The 25,652-nt window shown below is 38.8% G+C and overlaps 2 protein-coding genes across 4 annotated transcripts; one reads left to right on the plus strand and one right to left on the minus strand.

The window, feature by feature from the left end:
• The first annotated feature begins 43 nt into the window (after positions 1 to 43).
• LOC140951416 (nuclear receptor-binding protein-like) lies at positions 44 to 16,935 on the plus strand. Of its 3 annotated transcripts, XM_073400663.1 has the most exons (20): positions 44 to 248; positions 1,343 to 1,465; positions 1,675 to 1,716; positions 2,298 to 2,450; positions 2,560 to 2,600; positions 3,343 to 3,437; positions 4,441 to 4,521; positions 5,590 to 5,654; positions 6,056 to 6,148; positions 6,821 to 6,904; positions 7,741 to 7,789; positions 8,255 to 8,342; positions 9,281 to 9,331; positions 9,765 to 9,824; positions 12,386 to 12,461; positions 13,167 to 13,235; positions 13,710 to 13,773; positions 14,009 to 14,064; positions 14,535 to 14,601; positions 16,593 to 16,935. In XM_073400663.1, coding segments are annotated over exons 1-20 (1,488 nt in total). In that variant the 5' UTR covers positions 44 to 119; the 3' UTR covers positions 16,595 to 16,935. The 3 variants fall into 3 exon arrangements, with proteins under 3 accessions (XP_073256764.1, XP_073256767.1, XP_073256765.1); XM_073400666.1 differs by lacking the exon at positions 13,167 to 13,235; XM_073400664.1 differs by lacking the exon at positions 1,675 to 1,716.
• A 304-nt stretch (positions 16,936 to 17,239) lies between these two features.
• Positions 17,240 to 19,443, minus strand: LOC140951440 (uncharacterized). The gene is made up of 2 exons (XM_073400692.1): positions 19,107 to 19,443; positions 17,240 to 18,215 (listed from the first exon to the last, which is right to left on the minus strand). Exons 1-2 carry the CDS (start codon positions 19,189 to 19,191, stop codon positions 17,677 to 17,679), a joined length of 624 nt encoding a protein of 207 aa, XP_073256793.1. The 5' UTR covers positions 19,192 to 19,443; the 3' UTR covers positions 17,240 to 17,676.
• Positions 19,444 to 25,652: the final 6,209 nt, after the last annotated feature.

Below are 25,652 nucleotides of genomic sequence, written 5' to 3' on the forward strand. Positions count from 1 at the left end.
TATGTACCCAAACTCATACCCAGTCCTCGCTATCTCTGAAATTTTGCTTGACCGTTCTTCTTCCGTCGTCGGCCATGTCTGAGAGAAGTGTCACAGTTCGCTGTGAGTGAAGTAAAATAATGGCTGGCAATATTGCACTTGGAATAAAAGAGGTTCAACATGAACATTCTGGAGACGAAAGTGATGATGATGTTGATGATGTGGTTGAGCAGAGCCCTTGTGGAAGATGGGAGAAGAGACGGCAAGAGGTTATTGTTAAACTAAGCTTATTTAGCTAGGGGGAGCACATACATCTGTTTCAAAGTTCCTATGGCCTTTTTGTTTCAAAGTTAAACGGCCAAATGTAAGGCAAAAATAGCAGTGTTATAGAAAGTCTAAAAAAGAAGTACCTCAGTATGTAGTGTCATTATTTGACCAACCAAGAGGTCAAGATGGCTGGATTGATCAGGGATGAATTTGAGGTCTGTTAAGGAAAAACAGGAGCATGGCCAATGTTCAGCTTTGTTATGTGTCTGAATCTGCAAGCAGGTAAGATGAAGCAGATCCTGTGTTCTGATTGGCTACCTGAGTGCCCCATCGTCCCCGCTTGGGATTTCCTGTGTTAGTCCCACGAGAAAAAATTTCTCTTTTTGGCCAAATAAAACGTCATTTATTAACCAAGCTTGTTTGGTCAAGAAAGCTGGATATTGGCCTCGTTCTTTTATACATTTTTATTGACCTCAACCTTGCCTCAGTCTATAATATCTAACCATCTTGACCGCATGCTTGATCAAAAACATAAGTCTTGACTTCTTAAGTGCCTAACGCAGGAAAGACATTCAGGATAAAATTGCTCACGTTTTGCAAGAACTAAAGAAGATGCAGACTCGAGAGTCTTTTTTGCACTAAATGGAGTCCTTGAAAAATGGGAAATGTGTCCTTAAAAGTCCTTGAAAAGTCCTTGAACTTTTTGTTCAAAAAAGGGTACAAACCCAGTAGAAAATCTTAGTATTTTCTAACAAAACCATATGCTGGGCACTCTGGGTTTCACAGGTTCAGAGCATTGGGCTCCTTTCAGTTTTTCTTAGAACACAGCCTTGAGCTTGCAAGATGGGCCATCTTGCCTGCTTGGTTACCCTATCAGAACACAAGATTTCCTTCCTGTTACTTGCTCATGGAGCAGGCTATATAATGCGGATAATAATATATTTTTCTGATTATTTTAAGACATGATTTGGGGACAGAAAATTATTAATTTAAAAACTAAACAGTATTATGGTAAGTTAAACGGCTTCAGCTCGACTTATGGATATATTAAAAACTAAAAATTATTATTATTGTTATGTTTGTTTTTTATCTGTAGGTGATGCAGCGAGATGTTCCTGGCATAGATCACTCTTTCCTTGCTATGGACACTGAGGAAGGAGTTGAGGTGGTTTGGAATGAAGTGCAATTTTCTGAGAGAAAATCATTTAAAAGCCAAGAGGTACAATTTGTTTTTAATGTGTGTTTTTGCTGTGCATACTGGTGCTTAAATCCTGTGGACGCTCCTCTGTGCCAATTTTCTATCATTTTTACGGCCTCGTACCCTAGGACTATTATCAATATTAATTTAGATCAACTACCTCAAAGCTTAGAATAATGTATTTTTTGTGTCATTTGCCTATTGTAAATGGTTTCTTTATTTTTCTTTAGGACACTGTTAAAGCTGTCTTTGAAAACCTGATTCAGCTGGATGTATGTAGTATTACCTGAATAAATTCTAGACAACACTGGGTTGATGACCTAGGATCATTTTTTCTATTGATTTGTATATATTGTGTTAGTTTTAATTTTTCCCCTTTTTTAATCATTATAAATAAAATAGTTTAATAGTTGCTTTAGTTTTAATTTTTTCCTTTTTTTTTACTCATTGTAAATATAATTAGGATATGGTTGTAAATTTGTAAATATTTATCAATAATGTTCTTTACATGACTGTAAAGTGCCTTGAACATAGGATAAGAGCACTATAGAAATAAAGTTATAAATTATTATTTTTATTATTATTATTAGGTGACCCAGTTTCATGTCAAATTCTCCCTTTGACTGAAATACAGCGTTTGCATAAGTAAAGCATATCACAAAACCAATGGGCCGTTATGTTTTCATTCAGATTTTATGATAATTATATTTTTTGCTACTTCTTTCAAGGAAAAAAGTAGCCAACTTCTCTGAGAAAAGTAACCGATGCATTTCGTTGGTCATCAGCACTTACTGAAACCCCAAATGGTGCGAACAAAAGAAAGCCAACCTTTGTTTTTTGCTTTCTTTTATAGCATGCAAACATTGTGAACTTTCACAAGTTTTGGACCGACGCTCGATCTGAAACTCCACGTGTCATCTTCATCACAGAATACATGACATCTGGTTCACTGAAACAGTTCCTGAAGAAGACGAGGAAGAGTAATTACAAAACATTGAATGAAAAGGTTAACAGCAAAACTTACATTGTATTAATTCACAGTTTAATTTGTTCACTCAGTGTTATACTAAAGTCATTGGGTCTCTCTCTTTCTTATCAAACTGTTTCCTTTACAGGTTTGGAAAAAGTGGTTGAGGCAAATTTTGTCAGCTCTAAGGTAACTGCAAGGCATGAGCTTTTTATTATAGCCTTTAACAACTGCCTGCCAGATGAAAAATAAGTCAGCTAATTTGTGTGTTGAATGCGACTTTCATTAACTGAGCTCAGTTGGGCAAAGGAAGTTCTTCTTCCCTGGAAGGCAACACCATGTAGAATCCCAAGATTTTCCACCAGTACTAAAACAAATCCCTGTCCAACATCCTCCCCCCCAACCCCCCATCAAAGTATCCTTACAGACAAAGAGCCACCATTTTCTTACAAACTTGTATTTCTAATATTTTTAACAAATCATGCACCATGTATGGCCAAAGTGTATGAACCTGTCCCTCTCCAGAATGGCGGCTGGTATTAAACTATAACCTAACGGTGTTTCAAAATCTCACTATTTGCTTTCGTAATAATAATAATAATAATAATAATAATAATAATAATAATAATAACTTTATTTGTATAGCGGTATATACAAAAGCTCTATATCGCTTTACAGTCAAAAAAGAAAATAACTAACTAACAATAACACTAAAACAAAAAGTCAAATGAAAGCAAGTCTGAAAAGATAAGTTTTCAATCTAGATTTAAAAACATCAACTGATCCACTTAATTTAATGTCTAAGGGAATATCAAATATCATTCGTAGTATCCTTACAATTTCCCTAGTCAATACAGTAGCCTTTTCAGGTTAGTTTGAAACAAAGCATTTTTTTTTTATAAATGCTTTCTTCTGACTTATATCTCTTCAGCTATCTTCATGGTTGTGAAAACCCTATTGTCCATGGGAACTTATCATGTGATACAATATTTATCCAGCACAATGGACTTATCAAAATAGGCTCAGGTCAGTTTGTCACTTTAAGAGGGATCTAAAGACCCCAGGTGATATATCACACTCTGCCTACCCAACTAGCAACCTAACCATGTGCTTAAAACAATCATAACCACAGTTATGAAATGCTGATATCCCAACAAGAGCCAGAGATTACTCACACCACATACCCTTTTTCCTGCTCATTAACTAAGGGTACTTGCTATAAGCCAGAATGGCCTGGCTTGACTGGTCATTTTGAACTGCAAGGCTATGCTCTAAGGAAAATTGAAGGGAACCTGAACCTGGATAATCAAAGGTGCCCAGCATATGATTTGTATGAAAAATGTAAGATTTTCTGGTCGCTGAGAGCAAAAGTTAGGTGCCAGGGACCTCTGGGCTTTGCTAGAGCACAGCCTTGAACTGAAAGTCTGTTCTCAAAGTCTTTGCTCAAAGCCATTCTCTGCAGTGCATGCTATTTCTAGGAATAGGCTGATCTGGCTGGATAGTCTGGATTAATAGTGGAAGTCTTCCAATTCTCTTTAGACTTCTCTGGTTTGGCCAGCTAGTTCTGTCAATAGACCTTTTTACCAAAACGGCAGCCATATTTAATTTATTAGATTTCAAGGAGTATTATGGGATGCCCAGGGGGCACTCGCTCAGTATTTACGTGCGCTTTTGGGGCAGAAGAGAACTTCAATGTATATTTCTCGGGAAAAAGGCGATCATTATTACATCCAAACACGGCACAATGATCTTTTTTTCCCATTATTTACAATCTTTTTCTACGAAAACTTAAAGAAAAATTGGCCCGAAAAGCATGCGTAAATACTGATGTGAGTACCGTATTTACCCGTATATCGGATTGTGCTCATATCCCCTGGGCATCCCATAATACTCCTTAAATCCAATTAATTCAATATGGCTGCCGTATCACTAAAAAGGTCTATTGTAGGCGCCTTAATATGTTAAACTGTTTTTACCCTTATTGATATTAAGGGGCTGAAAGCAACTTTTTTTAAAAATTTTTTCCCAGTGGCTCCTGACACTATTCATACCCATGTGAAGACTTACAGAGATGAAAGACGCAACATGCACTTCATAGCTCCTGAGTATGGTATGTACTGTAGATGTGTCAAGTATCATGAAACTCTTATGTTTAGCCACCTGAATGACACTGGATGACATAATTACAATGTATTAAACAGGGTCCGAAATTGCGCCTTCCTGGTCGCCAATGCGACTAAAAATTCAGTCTTGGCGACCAGAATTTCATAGCTGGTCGCCAGCTAGCAACTTGTAAAGCTGGTTGTTATTGTGGACTTAAACGTTCGGAGAATTGAAACCTCGAAGCTATTTGCCAACAGGTGTCTTACTTTTTTTCCTGCTGATATTTTTTAATTAAAAGTGAAACGAAGCTTCCTGCAATAATACCTCCACAGCAGCTACTATCAATACGAGTTGAACGTTTCCAAGCCGCCATTACGAGTAATGTGGCACAAAAAAATGTGGCCTGGTACGAGCAACATGGCGGCTATGTTTTGTGGTTGTTTTGTGGATTGTTTCGTGGTAGTTATTGGAAGAAAATAGTTTTGATATGATCCGGTGCAGTCATGGGCAGACAGCTTTCTGTTCCTACGTTCTAGATCAGATGGCTTTACATGTATATCTCCAAAAAGTAATTTGTGGAAAAAATGAGACTTCACTCATACAAGTACGGTTTCTTTCTGGTATCGGGAGCGGAAGTATTGCCATTTTTAAGCACAAAAACGTCCATACCATGCATTTTTTATTCGTGTTTAAACTTTTATTTGAAAATAAGGGAGGGGGAATTTTTGGCGACCACAATTTGCCCTCTGGCGACCAAAAATTTATACTTGATCGCCAGTTGGCGCTCGTATTAAAAAGTTAATTTCGGACCCTGTTAAATAAATACCAATGAAATACCAGGTGAGTTTTCACGTGAAAACATGATATCTTCACATGTTAAAATAACATGTTATCTTCACACGTGAAAAGATCTCCGTTGTTATAGCTCCATGATAAATCGCACCTTTCACAGCAAAAAAACTATCATAGTGGAATGGTTTGGTATTTCATTGATTTTTATATAATAAAAAAAACATTACATGAGAAATTTTGTATCTCCGCGTGGCCATGTAATATCCTCTATGTTCATTTTTAGGAAAACCTGGGCATGTTATAGACTGTGCTGTTGATATATATGCATTTGGAATGTGTGCCCTTGAGGTATGATTTGGTGGAATAATATTAATAACTTTTATTTATTTACCTATTAGAATTTTTAGAGTAAGCTGCTGTGCAGACCTCAGGTTGTGGTCTTTGAAAGAAAACCCGGTTTGACCCAGTTTGCAATGTTTGATAAGCCATGTTTTCCTATGAAGAGTCACAATATTGTGCCAACCTTACTGTCTGTGGATGCTGGAAATAAAGTGAACGTGGTCACTGGTTCAAGATGTAGCACTATTATGCGGCAAAGGCTCAGTGTCTCATGCGTGAAGGAGAGGCAAAACACCAATTTGCTTCATTCTGTCGAAAAAAAGGGCCTGATCAACCACTGTAGGCATCCAGTGGCTCACTTATGAATCTAAATAGATGGCCAATGCCTCATTTCGTCTCTCATATTGTAGATGGCAGCCCTAGAACTGCATGACATAGAAGGTCCTGTGCTGAAAGAAAATATCACCAAAGCAATTCAAGGATTAGAACAACCACTTCAAAAGGTACTGTCCATGCATGTGACAACAGACACTTTTAACCAAGCAGCAAGAGGCTTTGTGTTATTGTGCTGGACACTTCACTTAAGGTGATGTTACATGGGGCAATTCACAACCACAATTTTAAGTGCTATACAGCATTTTAATGTTGGAACAATGTTGAAACCATTTAAAAACAATGCTGCAACAATGCTGTAATGCAGTGTTGCGCTAAAAATCGTTGTTGCAAATTGTCCAGTGTAACATCACCTTTAAGTTTAAAATGCTGAAACAAGAAATATGTGCTACTAGAGAATGTCAGCGAGTCAGCGAGTGTCTCAAAAATTATTGTTTGGCTTGTTTTTAGCTACATGTAAGAGGGCTGCATTCAGTACAATGCTTTATGTAATGCAAAGGGAGTCCAGCGCTCTGAACCTGTGAAACCCAGCATGCCCATCATGTGAATTTCTATGAAAAAAAACTAAGATTTTCTAGTCGCCTGGTGCAAAAGTTAGATGCCAGGGGCGACCGGGCACTGCTAGAACCCAACCCTATGCAACTGTTAAATTTTTGTGATAATAATCATAAGAAAGTGTTTAAATCTTCATGCAATTTCCATTGTTGGACAAATTTTCTAATCATGAAGTTATTATTATATTTTGTTTGACATTTTCTTCCGCAAATTGTTCATTCTGACAGGATTTCATACGGAGATGTTTAGCTGAAAATCCTGCAGATCGACCCACAGCAAGAGATTTGCTACTACATCCCAGTTTGTTTGAGGTTCTGATATATATGATACTTTTAGCTTACAGCTTTTTTATGCGTGTTATTTCTCAAACAAGCACTTATTCCAGGGTGGACGGGGCACCCTTATTTGCCAGTTGGATGACAAGGATGTGGATATTCTCCATTGAGTAGAGGGTTCATCTCTAATGTTGTGCAAAAAGAAGCTTTTGGTGACAACAGTTCATTGCCATCCAGAAATGTAGACAATTAGATTTAAATAACTGGCTTCTACCTGCTCTAGATCGGTTTTTACATTTTTCACATCATTCTGTTTTAAGAAACATCATTATCCTTGTATTTCCATCCCTAACTGGAATAGAAAACTATATAGTTCAATGCCCTATGGAAAGTTTTGCTTTAAACAGTTGAAACCTCGATCGGTACATGTGTATTTCCTAATTTATACATCAGAAAAACTGATGTATATAAAATTGTGTGATAACACTTATGCATATGTTACAGGTCAAAATTAAATTCAGGTTAAAATTTTTTAACTTAGGTTGATTCTCAATTTTCTTTGTCTCCTAGCCTTAATTCATGAATAGCTGGTGCTAGGAGACCATTGAAATTGAGAATCAACCCAGGTTAGAAAATTTTAACCTGAACATACATGATGGACTGGCGAACATACTGTATGCATACTATGGAGATTAACAGTGTGCTACCTAAATACCCACAGAGGATGAATGGCATTCATTCGGGAGGTTTTAGTTGTTATTTGATTTTGTCGTAGTAAGTAATAATGGCGATATACATATACAGCTATGTGTTTAGAAAATGCTGTTAAATCAGTAATGACTAGGTTTTGTTTGTTCATTATTTTGTTGTAGGTCCATTCGCTCAGGTTGCTTGCAGCTCATTGTATGGTGGACAGCGATGGTATTATGACTTAAGAGTTACAAATTTCTTCATGGTTTAACCCGTGTATAGTTCCAAGAGTGAACAACTTAATTTTTCTCCCCGCAGTATGAATACATAATCAAGAGAAAAAGTTATGAGAATAAAGAAAATGATTCACCAAAAGGAAAATGCTTTGATCTCTCAACTTATTTCTCAAAGAAATGTATGGAGATCAGTTTGGCTAACAGATCGGACGCGAATACCGTTAACTGCCGCTCATAATATCTTCATATACAGCTTCCTTAGGGGTTTTAAAAGAGCTTATAAAGTGAGGGGCTTATATCCGGTGTGGCTTATGACCGGAATAGGTGAAAAATACTAAAATACTTTAGCGTCGAGAATACAGCCTTAACTAATACTTTATGAAATGCATTACTTTGTTCATAACACTGCTGACTTGTAATGCGTATTGATATAATGTCAAATTTGTTTTTTCTTTTTTAGTTGCTCCTCCAGACAATCGTGAAGACACTGACCCAGAAAGAGTGCTGGCTGTTCTAAAATTTAGAGATGGGAGTAAAAAGAATTGGAAGTATGATAGATATTCTCATTTCGTTCCCTCACAATAAAACACAATTAATAGGGAACTCTAGTAACGACGAAGGCGACGACAACGTTAACTTTAAAAAAGCTGTCTAGATTTATTAAGAAAAACAACAACTTTGCACGTGCATCACGTTTTCTTGTATATTCCTTTGCCGTCACTGCACGACTACGACGTGAAAATCCCTAATTTCACGTTTTAAGGTGATGTTACACCGGACGATTCGCAACGACGATTTATTGCGCAACACAGGGTTCCAATGTTGGAACAATGTTGTAGTTATTCGAAACAATGTTGCAACGCTGTGTTGCGCTAAAAATCGTCGTTGCGAATCGTCTCGTGTAACATCACTTTTATGGAGGACGTGAACAAACGACGACGAGTTTTTCTATCTCTTTCTAAACTTGAATGCGGTTCTCAAGAAATCAACTCCAGGGAAATTCGCCTCCATTTGACTTTTTTCGCGAATTGAAATAGACGCGACAAAGTTTGTGAAAAACTTGAATTCATTTTAAAATTGAACTGATTTTTCGCTGCCGTCGCGGTTGTCGTCGTCGATGTAAAAGCTCCGTAATAACTTTTTGTATTGATTGAAAAGCTGAGTAGTGGAGTATCAAGAACATGTAATTTAAACTGTTATTTGGAACAAGATAAGATACTTTTTATCATGTTATTTGTGATTTAAAGTTCCATCAACATGCGTTTGTGGCAAAATCTTTCATCATGATGCTTTCATTTAATTAAAAAAAGTAACAAATTTTTACATTATGGAAAGTATAAGGTACACTGTCATTTCAACATTTTTATGTCCGAAGAGTACGTTTTAACAATTTTAAGTTTACAATATAGAAGGTTAAATTTAGATTACTAAAAAACACGACTAAACAATCTTATCACGTTTTTGATGTTGCCTTAATGTTTTGCAGGCGAGGGAAAGCTCCAGCACTTGAGCTTGAAAAGTATCTGGAAGAAGTTAGGTGGGTGATCAGATAGAAAATACATTATGTTAATGTTCGAGAGTTATCATTTGGAAAGTAATATCTATTGCAAGATTTTCAGTACTCGTTTGTTATACTATGTAGTTCCATGACTCTAACTCACAACTTTGAAGATGTCCTTTTGTCAGTAGCGACCAAAATGCCTAGAGAGATGACATGCATCTACAATAAAGTTTACTCAGCTTGGTGTTCGGAGGTGGGTGGGGGCAGAAGAACTGGCCTTATTATCGTCACCCTTCCCATTATCGAGACTTGCTTGACTTGAGATTTGGACTTAATGGTGATGGCATTTGGATAGCTTTTGATTTGAAGGGAAAATTTCTCCTTTAATCGTATTTGTTGTTGGACGTATTAATTTTCATGTGTCTATGATTCTTTTGTAATTAAAACAAACACTTTTTCCATTGGCTAGAAATGGTCTTTTTCCACTGACTGGAATGCAGCAAAGAAAAGAGTCGAGACCAAGACAACGGTTTGTAAATTCCTATTGATTTACTGTCAAACCTCTATGAAGCAGGCACCCTCTACAAACCTGCCATTTCGAACTTACTTGTATTAGGCAGTCACCTTTTCCGAGGTCCCATCGAATTTTTTTGTATTGTCTTCACCTCTGTTAAACGGTCACTTTGACAAGATGTATCATACTTCGACATACTAGTGCAATGTATACACATGAGTATTGCGTTAAGTGGTCTTTTTTTAACATATTTTATTGATAACAATGCTAACAGAACTATTAAAATCCTATTCACAATTAATTCACTTGAAAAACTGTTCCGTCAAAACGCTATTTACGATTCCTTTCTTTTAAAAAAAAACACTTAGTTTTCATTAGAAAACAATTTTTTTACTTAAAAAAATATATTCGAATTAAAAACATTTCATTTCGATTAACACAATCCATTTCGATTTAAAAAAAAAGTCTATTTTCAAGGTCAATTGCATTCTTACTAAGAAAATCACTAAAAAAGAGGAAAATTAAATAGCGTTCTGAATGCGTTATTGACGAATATTTGCCATTTAAAAGTAAGGAAACTTATCAACAGTCCGATTGAATGGCTCCTTCAACAACTTCGACGTCAATATGAACATTCTTAATGTCACATGGCACTCTTCTTGTCCTAGAGCCTCTAAGACAAACCAACGCAGATCTCAAGAGTGCCAATGAGGTTCTGGTTCTGATCCATGAGATAGTTTTGGCATACTGCTCCCTTTTTTTGATGTCAATTAGCTGTGCTAAACGGCTATGATACATCAAGCACTCCTTTCCCATTCCGCCAGTTGTGGTGAAGACCAAAGGTGTAAATGTTCCATGCTCGATGTTCAGGACTCTCTTTGAGTAGAGACACTTTTTCTCGTTCTCATGGATACGATAAATTTGTTGTGGCTCTAGGTCCCTCTACGATACAGCATTAGGGTGACAGACCCTCACATCGAAGAATGATGATCGATGTCACTCCCAGAAACCACGCGCGTGGATATCTAACTTCGCATCCTGAGGCTTGTTAGATCCTCTGTTTAAATGTTCGCCGGAGATGTCTTGAAGTACGGGCTCGATCTCGACATCGCTACACACCATACTCAGAAATTCAGCTATGAGATCTCTTAGCTCGTTGTGGCGTTGAGTAATAAAACCTCCTAGTTTGCAAATCATAGAGTAATCAACCGTAAAGGCTTCCCCACAAGCACGTGTGGAGGGGATATCTTCTACTGGTCTGTCGTAGCGTAGTTTAACAGCATCACGGAACTCCCTCTTATTCAGGTTAAAGCCCAAATCCTAGAGGGGAAGCACTGTAAGCCATGCTGATGATCCCTTTTCTGTCGCCAGATCTAATGCTCGCTAAATCTTTCTTGGTGCCATCTCCTTAATACGCTCTGCCCTGTAATCGAGTTCCTTTAATCTTTCACTTCCTGTTGTGCTAGTTTTGTGAGGGAATCTTCAGGTAACTGATGTGACTGAGATACCAAGGGGCTTTGTTACTTTGACAGACAAAGCATATTCGCGCCTTGCTTCAAGGGACGGGTTTCCACGGCCCAGGCCAACCGAGCGAACTGGCAGCGCTAGAATATTCCTATCCAGCTGATTACACTTGCGCTCAGTAATCGCAGGAATGAGCATAGAGAATATGAGATATTGCATTCTCTAATGGCTCTAATAGATCGTTTAGTGGTCTTTTACTTCCTTTCTTCTCGCCAAGAAGTGGTAGAGACGGTTTGAGGTTAATTGTTCTTGGGAGAGATATTTCGCTATTTCACCGTTTTGATTTTCTTGAATAACCCTTAGGTTTGTCAAACCTGTATTGAGCGGCCGGTAAGCAATTCCCCCAATTGTGATCGCTTAATACAGATTTGACTGTACACCACATTAGGAAAATAAAAAACTTACCAGGTGAATATGGTCTCAGGCCCTTGTCAAGGCCCGAGGTGTTCAAAATCTGGACAGCGCTCTCCATTGGATAAACCACTAGACATTGGATAAGTATTAATGAAAACAACGGAGAGGATAAGTGTGACGTAACGTTACCATGGGAGCTAAATTTTTGGATGACAACAAAAAGGAGTTTAAGCAAGGACGATGGCGACAGCAACGAGAATGACAAAAAAGAAATCGGTTTAGATTAGTTAAACAACAAGTTTGCACCTGCATCCGACGCTTTTTTGGTACATTTCTTAGCCGTTGTTGCACGACTGCGATCTAACACCTGCTAATTTCACGCGCCCGCTTTATAGAGTAGGTGAACACAACAAAAACATTCTTTTCTTTTTTGTAAACTTAGATACCATCCTTTGGGATTCAACCCGGACATTTCGCGAACATTTGACAAATTAAATGAAATTGAATAAAATTAATGAAGTTTGAAACAGTGCAAATTCACTTTTTAAGTGACGTTTTTGGTTTGTTGTCGTCCAGAAATTTTGCTACCATGGCAACGTGACGTAACGACTTCTCTCTATTGCACTATCCCCTGAAGATCGAAGGACTTATGCAGTTGTTGATCTTCGCTTTATCTTTGCTTTGCTTTATGTTTTCAGACCAACTACACCTGAAGGAGTGGAATCAGTACTTAGTGAGAATGATGATCAGTATGAAGAAGAAACCAGGAGGGTGGTTAGTGCTACAGCAATTATATGAAAACAAATTTCTAGCCTGTGTAGCAGTGGTTTTCGTTCCCTTTTATAGTTTTACTAAAGTGGGAGAAGCAATTCACACTCTCAAGGGGATAGGTGAAAAGGAGGAAAAAACAATTGAACTGGGAAGGGGTGGGGACGGAAGTCTTCTTTCCTACCCCTCCCTTCTGCTATTTTTTATTGCCCTCGCGCTTCTCCCGCTGCACACTCCAAAACTCAGTCGACCTCTTTTTTGCGTTCACCCTTAGGTAGAGCTTCGAATAGTGGTCGGTCGTTAGATAATGCCAAACAAAAATTTGTCCGCGGTCCGACATGATGACCGCACAGACCTAATGCTGAAGACTTTTACATTGTAGCTCAAACACGAGACACCCAAGGCTGGAGACTGAGCCTCGGAACCACCTTAACCGAGCCAAAACTTAGACTCCTAGCTGTTAAAACTTTTTGTGTGAACAGAACGAAAATATTGAACGGTCCGGTGTGAACGAAGTCACGGTCCGGTCAAAGTTTTCATCCAGTCGAAAATTCGTCCGTTAATGCCCGTGTGAACGATTGTGTGAACGTAACTTTATTTGCGCTCGTTAAGCCAGTTTAGGTTTGCATTCGTATGAACGTGAAAATTGCCCCACACTGACAATAAAAATTCTCCTTAACTCTATTCTTCACATTTTTTTGGCGTTTACAGCTCGTCATAAATAAATGTCAAATCAAACTTAAAACTCAGGACTGTGGCGATGGAAAACAGCAAGACCAGGTAGTGAAATGTGTGGTAACATTTCCGTTTATTTATCTACAATACTTTCATCGTAACATAACAACCACGCTTGCTAGTATGCATAGAACTTACTATGTGCGTTAAAACTGAATGTTGATCTTTTTTGTCTAGGCAAGCTTGAGTTTGCTCTGAACAGTTAAAACAAGTATTGCGATAATTTTTCAGGATTTTTCTGTAAGCTTACGGTACGCTGGAATTATTAAGTACACTTGCGCGTGCATTGTTGTCATTAGATAAAATGAGATAGCACAAAACATGAAAATCACAGAATCTGAAGTCTAAATGTGAATGTGAATCTCGAATACCAATAACGATGAATATGATCAAATGGGCTTAGTAAGTCATTGGGTGAGAAATTTTTAGCGTTTTGGAGATGTTCTATGCCATAGGGCCTCATCCTATTCTATGCCCGCGAAGCATTGAATGCATTTTGCAATATTTTTGTTTCTGTAGCTGGAACTACTTCTTAAGTTAGATGACAAGATGAACAGACATCTGATGTGTGATCTGCACCAAGGTATAGTTTTACTATCATGATTGGTTACATTAAGTTGGGCGGTGCTGCTGATTGTTGAAACGAGAAAGTTTTACGGCCTTTTTTTTGTTACTAAAGGAACTGTGTCACGACATTTATCAAAATTCAAACAGTGAGAGCTGCCGCCATATTGAGTGAAACATAAGAATAACGGCTCAAAACATTAAAAAAACTCAACAATAATCCGGTGTTGTATATTTTTTTCTTTCATTTGCAGGAGATAAGGGTAGCGAAATGGCCGACGACTTGATCCGATGCGGGCTTATCAATAAGGTACTGAGCACCTGAATCACCTTCAAACAGAGTTGGTGATGATTAACTTTCCTCTTGCTGCATGTAAGGGTGGTAGAGGGGTTAAATAATACCCTTAAAGTAGGGGTTTGTCTTTGTCCGTAACGGAGTCGGGCGAGAGATCTTGGGCTAGGTTGCATAATCTTAAAGAAAGACAAACGGTGTGGGTAGTGGCTGATGGGAATGCTTGGGGAAAATGTCCTTATTAAATGAAGTCATACCACATTTTAAAAGGATAATTTCTTTGAGTATTGTTCTTCAAGTTGTTTGTGGCTTTTTAACAAAGAACTTATCTGGTCCCTCGGGACACAGTCTTACTGTCCCTCGGCACTATTTCTTTCCCTGGACAGGAGAATCGGGAAAATAAAACGTACTTTTCTCACGGAGCCATAATATAGTGCGCACAGATTTTTTTCATTAATATTGTTTTGTTTATTTTTGCTAATACAAAGGCTGATCATGATTCAATTGCCCGTGCCATGCAAGAGCAGTTAGATTTACACCCAGTTTTGAAGACCTGTAAGTAGCACACATTGTACTTGTCTAAAATAATGACTTAAATCGAGAAATCAACATTGGACCAAAAAATGTAAAGGTCGTTGGATTGTTAAGCTTAAAATTATTTTCTAAACTTAAGAATAGATTCTCTTGTTAGTTTGCAATGCCGAAAATTATTTTTTCTTAAGCTGGTTAAGCTAATTTAAATGGTCTGCTAGATAACCTCTGTCATGAACTCGGAGTGAACAACTACCAAACTAACCTAAGGCTATGTTCACACTTTATCGGACAGCGTTTCGTGCCGACACGAAAAGCTGTTTGGTATAGTTTGAAAACCTATCCGATATTTGACTCTCCACTTTAGAGATCGGCGCCGCGCAGCTTCGCTCCATCACAGAAATCTCCCCGAAATCACCCTATACGGTATGGTTCTTGTGCCGGCGCAGAGCGGGTATATCGTGAACACAGCCAAAGTATGTAACCGCGTTTTCACAGACCAGTTTTTTTTTTTGCGGTAAGTTTTCCCGCGAAATTGAAACCTCTGCTTCGTATGGGCGTACATTCGTCGTATACTTTATGAAGAAAAAGGAAAATTTAATGTCATCAAAAGACCAAAAATATTTTTTCCGGGCTCTAGCTTTTGCTGACTGACAAAAGACCCATTTGGAAAGTCGGTATTAACTAAAGAATGTGCTCCGAGAAGAAGCCGTTACACGAGTACAAGGGAGTTGCTTGCTTTAAATGTATAGTTGATTGTAGCTTTTTTTCCCTTCCGGACGTTTTAAGTTGCTTGAAATACCGATAACAGTTCAATATTAGGTAGGTTAATCAACGACGACGCAACGAGAACGGCAAAAAAGCAGTAGGTTTAGATTGGATTAGTTTTGTTCAATTTATCAAATGTAACTGGAAAATTTTCTTGGAGCTGATGATTTTTCTCGGCTCTTCTTCCTGTCCTCTATCACTAACATCCCATTTAGAATTATCGGTAGTCGTGCATTGGACTCGTCGCAGAAATGTACCCAGAAGTGTCATTCATGTGCAGAGCTGTTAATGGCTGAAGGCTGTATTCACACAGTACCCGATAGCTTTTGCGCCGGCACCAAAATCATACCGGGTAGGGCTTCTGTTTACACGTAAGAACTTAACGGAAGTGAGCAAAGGCTAGGACCCATTGAGACGGAAGTAAACATTCAGGAGTGGGGATTGGGATTTAGTTCACCAAACCCTCTCAGCCAACCGCTCCTTCACGATCTTCGATGTGTTTGAACGACTTGTTCCAGCTCTGTGCCATTGCTGTTCATATCATACCAGATAGCTTCTCGTGTCGGCATGAAAAGGTATCCAGTATAATGTGAACGAGACGTTCTTGTTTCCTGCGTAGCATACGTTTGTGCTCGGGACGCGAGTGTTGCCACGAACCTGGTGTAATTGTGCATTTGTTCCATATCATTATCGCAGCTCAACTAGTGTGTTGCATTGTCTTCTCTAGGTATAACTGCTGGAAAGGTTTCTTTGCTAACCACCCGAAATACCATTCTGAGGTTCCCCTCCCCTCCCCTCCCCTCCCCTCCTCGGGTGCTTTTTCTTCCAACCTCCCCTGTGGCCACGTATTGGAGCAGTTTTGTTGGCACGTGCATGTGCATTTTGGTCTCGCACGTAAGTTAAAATGACGCTATGAGGAAGCTGTCCTTGAAAAGTTTTTCTTTGGTATGGAAAACTTGTTCCGAGAAACCGTCCTCTCCCGATGAAAAAACGATGAAACCTCTAGCATTTGATAACTTGTTTCGTCACTACAACGCTAATTCCCGTTGTAGAATGACGACAGCTATCACGTTTTGCCGCCAAAACAACGCTGATTCACACGCGTGGACAACTTAGTATTGAGAATAGCTCGTTTTCGTAGTCGTCCTCATCTTAGAATCTTAAGGTCTCTTTAACTGAATATATAACCACAGTTTATTTTAAAAATAAAACAAACTATTTACTCTATGTTGATCCATTTTCAACAGAATCCATGGGTCTTCACCAGGAAGAAACTAAGTCCAAAGGAGCCCTAGTGTCAACAGCTCTCTGTGTAAATACACTGGAAATCTGGACGTTAGAAGCTTTGCTTTTGGAGCTGTTTTCTTTCATCTCAAATTACTGTTATTTTAACCGAGAAAAGGTGTAACTATTATAAAGTAACACGTACTGTCAAAGCAGTAAACGATTACAGTGGAAAAGGGCGCTTACCACTTTTTCGAAATGAGGCAGCAAAAATCGGAGCAACTACAGAATACATGACCATATTGTAATAGTGGCTCGGTGGCTCGCTGATCACGACAAGTATCAAAAGCAGAGAAAGATAAGTATTAGATATCAAGCGAGGTAGAGAAGAGATAAGTTAAAAAAAAAAAAAACAAGTAAAGGTATATATCTTAGTGGCTCGGCGGCTCGCTGGCTCTTCACTCGAAGCCTGTCAAGCCTTCGAGCCGCCCCCCAAAAAATATACCTAGAAAATTGGCCCAGTATTCTAATTCAAAGACGACAGAAGGTAAATTGTTGTTGCTTAAAATATCTAAAAGTCGTAATTGCTCATCGGTAGGATGCCTAAAATGTGTGCAATTCCACAATTACTTTAGTCGGCTTCATTAAATCCTGTACCAATCGTAGAACGTTTTAGTGGATCAAATGGGTAAAATTGTTTAAAACGCCTTCTCCAAACCTGGCTTGAACACATTTGTTTTTAAGTTCATCACCTCAGTCGCAAGAATTTGTTTGAATCAGCTTAAAAAGCGCCCGATAACTGTAATCTTGTAAGAATTAAAGTTTAGTGAAGCATGGTCCAAGAAAGGTACTACAGAATCAAAAAAAGTCGGGAAGCTATTGTTACATTCATTGCTTGATGACCTAAAGACTATTTAGGATGGAGGGAAATAAATTTGATCACTTAGTTAGGGGGTTACTTTTCAACTGCTAATCGTCTCTAACCATGATCGTCTTGTCACCTGATTAGTATTGACACTCTCGTTAACACACAGGCCTTAATGTTTTCTCCATTTTTGCCAACCGGCGGGTGGAGGTATGACTTGTGGAATAAGATTTTTCTCCGTTCTAAAGCGCCGTATCTAAAGGTGCCTCTTGTCCATTTTTGTTGTCCGTTGAAGAGGCTATGTCGCTGTTCGCGTTTGTTTGACTTTGAAAATCCTTCGCCGAAAGCCATCCCAAGACACATCCTGCATACACTATAGGACTCTTGTACCCAGTTGCCGCAGCTTGACGCGCAGCCTCTATTTTACGCATAGCTGACAAATACTGACCGCTGACCTGACACCTTTGACCGGTCTTGCAATACAGTGCAAAATCCTCGCAGTTACTTCCCACGATGTTGAACTGTCCAAATCCTTCCCGCAGTGCCTCTCGAGCGCGCTTAAGAACTGTTTCAGGGTCATCGCTTTGTTTTGTGGTGCATGTTCCGCGCGGATTGCTGCTGAATTCTTCATCGCTTGCGCCATATTTATAAACGTACCATTCAGAGTGATTAGGCCCTATGAAGTCGTATAAGTCGCTCTCTACAATTTCTGAACTGTCCATTTCACCAGTTTCGAGAGGTGTTTGAAAATGTACAACTTTACTATCGTCCATAAAGATTCCTATAAAAGGAACAACGCTGTTTAATTATGACACCCACAATCAACCACCAGACAACCTCTTTCTGCGATACAGGAACCCGTTTCTCGAGAGTGGCGATAATTTTTCGGAGTGGTAGTTATTTTGTGAGAACTCTTAAGTTTTTGTATATTGAAACGTGTCTAACTCACTGAGATTTTCCTCAGGTGGGCCTGAGAATCTGTGGTGATTCGTACGTGAGAAATAGAAAAATGAAAATATTCTGAATATTGCTACCGCAAGAGAGAATTAGCTCCTTCTCTCTTGCCACCGATATTGCTTTCACAATCGAGTTGATATGTAAGGTTGCCTCAGTACGGAGATTCAGATTCTTTTGGTAGACTCTTAGGAGTCAACTGAGCTGACAAAAGCTCCCTTCAGTTGAAAGTCATCCGTATACGGTTCAAACAAAAATATTATGGTCTTTCAGCTAAATATTTTACTGCGTTTATAAGGCAATGATACTTGTCGCTTTTGCTTTGCCGACTTCTCTTCAGCTTCAGTAAGTTGAACTAGTCATCCTTCTTTCGTCTCTTAAAAATTGTCGCCGGCGAAAGACAAAAGGTATTTTTCGATTTCCTAGTCACTGTCATTGTGAAAATCCAGCCTGTCTTAGCTTCAAACAAGAGCCATATTGCTTCATGGTATTGTGAGTTCTTAATGAAAACCGAAAGAAAGCGAAACTCATTTTAGTTCCAAAAAAAAGGACCGGAGCTATTTTTGAGTTCCCCAGCCAATTCCCTTAATGGGCACTTCAGTATTTTTATTATTTATTTTTTGCTAACATCTACTAAATCTTTTAATATTCTGAATAACAAATGTTGAAATAAGTCGTTGGTTTAAAAGAACGCTAACGTAATACGAAAACAACCTACCATGATGAGCATAGCCCAAGGAACGAACAACGTATATATGATCCCCAACGCTAGGATGCACCATAACTTTTCCCGCTTGCTTCATTGTAGAAAAAATATATTTTTTTGTATTGCTGGGTCCTGGTTAAGGTTCGTCAAGGAAATAATAGGCTGTTTGGTCACCTGTTAACAACGGTTTGATGTTTTGGCGTAAAGCCAGCGGCGGTTATTCCAGGCTTATTTGCGGTTTCCCCACAGTCTTAGGTTTCCAGTCCAAAATAGTGGCAAGCAACTGAAACGGTGGCAAGCTCGAAAGCGAGCTCCTCTTACCACCGTACACTTCTCTCAAACCTAATTCAATTGGTACTAGGAATTTCGCGATTTTGGTGAGACAATAATTCGCGGGGTTACATTTTCATGGTGATTTTAAGAGGCCATTATAAAAAAGGGCATTTTGAAAGATTTCCTAGCTAGATTCTCTCCTCTGGACAAATTTACAGGACCTTACAGTGTAACGTTATTTTACAACAGACTAAGAAACGGTCCAGTTAAGAACGATAGCAACAACGGCAACAAACATGTTGGAATGCAAAAAAGGTGCTAACTTTTCTATTGTCTGTACTTACTTCTGATTGGCTCAAACAGCAAAAGTTAACAAAACTTCATAAAGCAGTACATATATTCATCCTTACTTTCCAGCCATCTTCCATATAACAAAATCTGGTCTCAGTTTGAATAACAAAAAATTCCTATGTGGGGAACATGTAAAATTGTAAACTTTTCTTGGCTATTGTTTTCAACTCTTGTGATTGGTCAAAATCTTTTAACTCAAAAAAACCACCCTTTCAAAGTGGAGTGTAAATGCATTTTATTGCATAAACGGCCTTCATTAGGTTTATGCATTCTCTGTGTAAAAATGAGAACATTCCCATGTGGGAAAGCACGTACCGTTGCTGCATAACAAAAGAAATTGCTATCCACCTTACCCGGATCATTACTTAACAAACTGGAACTTAGCAATAAAATGAGTTAATATTTGTGTATTTAATTTGTGAAGTTGCATGTTGTAATTATGTTATTACTTAACATTCTTTTAATAGTTGTTTTCCGTGATTTGAATTATTTACATAGGTACATTTCACGAGGATTTTTATTCGTAAAACAAAACACGTAATTAAGTACCAAGAATAAGGTACCGAGAACCATGCCGTGATCCAGCGCGCAAAATAAAGTTCATGATTTTTAGATTTTATCCCAACAATGGTCTATTGCCTAGGAAACCCTTATATTTCAATAGACCAATTGCCAGTTCCAAAAACCCTTACTTTCAAAATGAGTCCAAGTGCACAACCTTTCTTTTGGAAATGAGGATTTTAAGATCAATGGCTGAGCACTTAACCTCGTCTGGGGGAACTCGAAAATGGCCTATAAATATACCCTTTCTGATCGTCTTTTCAAAAGTTGCCGAAAGGAAACTGAATCCTCACCTTTAAGTTGAAGACCATACGTCAAGATTGTCAGTTTAGAAGTCTGTTTCTCCCACGCTATTTTTATTTGACCTTGCTTAGATGCTTACGTTGGCAAAAAATGTGAAAAATTCTTTACAGTTCGCGTGTTGTACGCGTGTCGATCGACAGTGGCACTGCGCAGTATCGACTTATCAGTACACAGGAATAAAACATCAAAAATCTGATTGTCAAGACATTGGGAGACTGTCAACACCGCAACACTGCAAAAAGGAACTAAGTAACACTGAATCACCGTAATTTATAATAAAAGTTGACGACATCGCAATTTAATTTTTGTCCTATGATTAATCTAACCTAGTAAGCTCCATATAATTGAGGAAGGAGGATCTCGGACCTGGTTTTGATCGACTGACCTCAAGATTCTGAGATCTCTATTCAAGTTATGCAGATGTAAAGAATGCACGGTGGCGGGTTACGGGGGTAGTTCCGGAAACCCCACTTCCCCCCCCCCCCACCCCCCCAATGAAAAAAGCGACACAGCCGGTTGTGCACTCTGTTGTAGTCTCAATGACCTCGATTTTGCAGCCATTTACGAGGTGTTTACAGGACGAACTAACCATTAAAAACATAAAGTAACCACAGCAACGCAGAAGTGTCCGCAACTTATTTTGTTTCATCGAGTACCATGGGAAATCAGAACTGACACCGTTTGACGGTTTGCGATAACGAAGACAACAGAGCATTCACCGAAATACCGCACAATTTTGCAAAACCGCAAATATTTAAGCCCCCTCCCGTGTGCTCTCAGCCATGCCCTTTTAAGATAGTTGGACCCCAGGTCCAGGGCGCATTTTATTTTCGCCCTCTTGTTGATAACTTCAGACAGCATGTGCTGCTTCCGTGGTCTTATTTCTTCACTGGGAAGAACTAAAGCGTGCAGTCGTATTAGGAGCTTATTCCAAACACCGAAATGTAAGTATAGATGATGCTGCAGTTAAAAAATGGTGAACGTGCAGCGTGCGAAAATCGAGTTAAGGATGCCCGCGGGAGGTGGCTCAGTATGAAGGAAGCGTAAACGTTGGTCGAGACGCATAGCTACAATACTCGTCACATTAGTTGGGACAGTACTGATATTTTCTGCCTCCTCAATCAGGTTGTTTTTTTCTAGTTGGCATCATAGAAGCAAAACATTCATTACTGGGAGGGAAGAAGCACAACGTTTTATCGCAACATGGGTGCTGCACTGGGTGTCCCAACTTAATGTGACAAGGATTGTCGCTCAAGTTGTTTGAGTATTTAGCAACCTCTGGTCCGTATCTTGATGGTTGCACATCACAGCTTTGGTGTCTGCCATTTCTTTTATAAACATAACTAAAAGAGCAAAAAGCATGTAAATTTGCTTGCAGGTTGTAGCGAATTGACGTGTGTGTTGTCAGGTAGGCGCTTAATTTTCTTTAAAAAGAGGGTTTTTCGCTAAATACAGTATTTCTTTCTCAACGTAGATTGTCAAAGGCTTTTTAATGATCCTTACTCGAAGGGTATAGATAAAAACCCTTACAAACTCTGTCGCAAAAAGAAATATAAACACAAGAGTAAAATTGACTTACTGGTTTGAGTGCCTGCTAACTTTCGCCAGCGTCCACCCATGGCAATGAGAGTAAATCATAGTGACAAATAAGAGCGCATAAACTAACCCATCTCAGCAATGTCTGATTTGCGCGTTTAAAAGGAATGAATACTTCACAGCTCAACGAAAATAAGCTACCGCGGAGTCTGCCTTGAAATAAATGCATTTTCTTTGTTCTGCCACCCAATTCCATATCCCAGCCTTAGGTAACGTCCACGTTTACTGGGAACAGACTCGATCTGCTCCGCTTCGGAATAAAGCGGTTTCTGCGACTCAGAGAAATAAAATATTGTCCGCTGTTTAACTCGAAATATTGAATTGTTTTTCTTGCATTTATAGAACATGTGTTCGCCATTTTCCATATTATGTGCAATCAGTGTTCTAGAATTAGACTTACCAGAACGAGTCTAATACTGATGAGTTTATATTTTCTATTTCTCTATAGAAGAGTTAATCACTGCTGTCGTTTGATATATTTTTTTCAGCCATTCAATGCACTGAAGATAACGACAAACTTCATGAAATGTTAGGGGTTGTGGAACATATACACAAAATAGCCAGAACAGGCAGGATCAAGAAAATATTAACTGGCTGCGTTCGTGTCACTGAAACTGCAAGCCATGATGGCGAGGTGGAATTCATTTTACTAGAACTCAAATGATGCCGGTTTTCCCTTGCAACACGCCACACGTCAATTGAACTGCGGCAATTAGTAGACTATAGTTTATTATACTCGATGATGGAGGATACAACTTTTAAAATTATGGCAATAAACTCGGTTGTAATTTTGCGGAACACTGAGCGAAAGATATGTTAGAGTCGCATGTTTCAGTCTTTTTTCCTTATCTAATTATTCAGTATATATAAATCTAATGATTACTAGAATAACTTGAAACTGTCTAACAGCAAGTCACAGCTTTGGATCTGCTCATCAGTTTCCAGTTAATCATTCTTCACATTTGCCTCAGCTAAATTGAAAGAAAGTGAGTGGAGAGAACTTGAAGTATATTCTTGACTCTTCATGTACTGACTTCAGCTTGTGAAATGACAAGCCTTGCGCAGGATTCATCCACTTAATCGCTTTCTACATCATGCTCATCAAACGGCAACATAAAGTACTGAAACGGATGTAAAATAAACGTCCAGTTGATCATGCAGTCAAAAGCCTCCTCTGATCATCGTTGTCCGGCTAAACGCTACGAAGTAAGCCAGTGTTTATAAGTAATGAGTGCAAAGAATGGCTTAGTTACTCTACGAACAATTTAAGCTTTCGGTGAGCAAAAACTGCGGCGAATCAACGGCACAGAGAGGGCAAACGAAGAGACACATGCACGCCTATTTCCATTTCAAGTCGAACCATCGTGAGCGCGTGTGTTACACTTGTTTGCAATTGTGTTTCCCTCTGGATGTTTTAGCAGGTGAATCTCTTCTTGTCTAGAAACTTTTAAGTTGCCTACGATTTTACTGACATTCTTCAGCTGATTCTTGATGGTCTGTAAAATCACCGACATGGGTTCACACAATCTGTGGAGATCTGGCTGTGTAACTGATGTAATTTTATGGTAAACGTGTACTGTATTTACCGTTTGCTTACCCTGCGAGCAGAGATTTCTCTCTTGCATGGCTTTTAGCGTTTACGAAGTCATTCGCGTGTCTTGTCTGTCGCGTAGTTGTTTTGTTTACCCCCGGGGGGTTAACAAACCAACAACGCGACAGACAAGACACGCGAATGACTTCGTTGACGCTAAAAGCCATGCAAGGGCGGAGAAACCTCTGCTCGCAGGGTACTGTTCGCTTAATCTGTAGCGGTATATATATATCGCTAAATATATGCATGGATCAATACTAAATAGACGCTTAGTTACCTTACCTACGGTAAATTGTCGTCCATTTGCCTCGGAAGTGGTATTGAAAGATTTTGAGTACGCTGTTTACTCTTCCTCTTAATAGAGGAACGTAACTGAGCATTTTCTATCAATTAAGTGGCTTAAGTCGGCAATCAGTGTGTTCGAGAACACGTACCAGAACGATCGAATAACTGAGGAGTTAATATTTTCTATTGCTTTATAGAAGAGTAAAACACTGCTGTCTTTTGATATATTTTTTTCAGCCATTCAATGCACTGTCAATGCACTGAAGATAACGGCAAACTTCACGAAATGTTAGGGGTTGTGGAACACATATATACAGAAAATAGCCAGAACAGACCGTAGGATCGTAGGATCGAGAAAATATTAACTAGCTGCATTCGTGTCACTGAACTTGAACCGCAAACCATGATGGCGCAGTGGACTTCCTTTTGCCAGAACTCAAATGATGATGCCGGTTTTCCCTTGCAACACGCCACAGGTCAATTGAACTGCGGCAATTATCAGACTATAGTTTATTATACTCGATGATGGAGGATACAACTTTTAAAATCATGACCGACTCGGTTGTATTTTTGCGGAACACTCTATTAAAACGCTTCCAATTAAGCCAGTTTTCATATGCAAAATCACCGGCACAGAGAGGGCAAACGAAGAGACATATGCACGGCTAGGTGAAAGAGCCTATTTTCATTTCAAGTCGAATCATAGTCAACGCTTGTGTTACCCTTGTTTGTGTTTGCCTTTAGATGGTTTTGTTAAATTTCTTCTTGTCTAGCAACTTTTAAGTTACTTCAGATTATACATTCTTGATGGTCAGTAAAATCTTCTAATGCCTATGGAAAACTGCCTAAACGGAGATCCAAAGTTAAGTATTTTCAATAGACGACATAGACTGATCTAGGCTAAAAGCATGACCAAAAAATATCATGGCATGGAGTTTCGCGGTGCTTCTGAGATTTGTTGACGCTACACGAATTGATTACGGGCACGAGAGCGTGCTTGGCTACTAAACAAATCTTGATCAAACCCTGAGAGTGTTTGTCCAGTTTTTTAGCGCTAGATTTTTAACTGACGTTATCTGCAAGCATTGGGTAAGCTCAGCGAAATTAAAGTGTGAGCCGGACAAGAACTGACAAAAAAGCGCCATGCATGACTTTGTGCACTAGTATGTACTAGTTGATTTGTGTAATGATCTAATCATTGCGTCTGATTAAATCACGTAGTATAACCATCCTATCGTTTCAATTCATGAGCTTTATCAAAAACATGGTTGTTATGTACGCCTTGAGTGAAAGGCATGTGTGGTGTGAGTCAATCACTGAGTCAATCAAAATGAAATTGAAATTCCATCCACATGAGTAACTTTATTGTCTATACATGTTTTCCTCTTTGAAATGAAGAGGAAAATACTAGAGTTTTTAAAAACTCTAGTTTATAAACTCAGAGCAAGAATTTATTAGTTGAGTGCAGGTTCGGCGACACAACATGAAAAACGAGACTGAACCAAAACTACAAAACACTGACAGAGATGAATTTAAAAAACGACGAAAACAATTACCTCACAGATTGTTGCCTATAAATGAGATGGCGACAGGAATAG

The sequence above is a fragment of the Porites lutea genome, chromosome 11 (assembly GCF_958299795.1).
Source record: "Porites lutea chromosome 11, jaPorLute2.1, whole genome shotgun sequence".
Classification (NCBI taxonomy): Eukaryota; Metazoa; Cnidaria; class Anthozoa; order Scleractinia; family Poritidae; genus Porites; species Porites lutea.

Excerpts from the sequence above, each read along its gene's own strand:
- LOC140951440 (XM_073400692.1), bottom strand. The coding sequence starts at position 19,191 with ATGAAGCAAGCGGGAAAAGTTATGGTGCATCCTAGCGTTGGGGATCAT. Across the intron at positions 18,216-19,106 it reads CTTGGGCTATGCTCATCATG|GAATCTTTATGGACGATAGT; the intron begins GTAGGTTGTTTT and ends TTCCTTTTATAG.
- LOC140951416 (XM_073400663.1), top strand. The coding sequence starts at position 120 with ATGGCTGGCAATATTGCACTTGGAATAAAAGAGGTTCAACATGAACAT. Across the intron at positions 2,451-2,559 it reads ACAAAACATTGAATGAAAAG|GTTTGGAAAAAGTGGTTGAG; the intron begins GTTAACAGCAAA and ends TTTCCTTTACAG. Across the intron at positions 9,332-9,764 it reads AAGTATCTGGAAGAAGTTAG|AAATGGTCTTTTTCCACTGA; the intron begins GTGGGTGATCAG and ends TCCATTGGCTAG.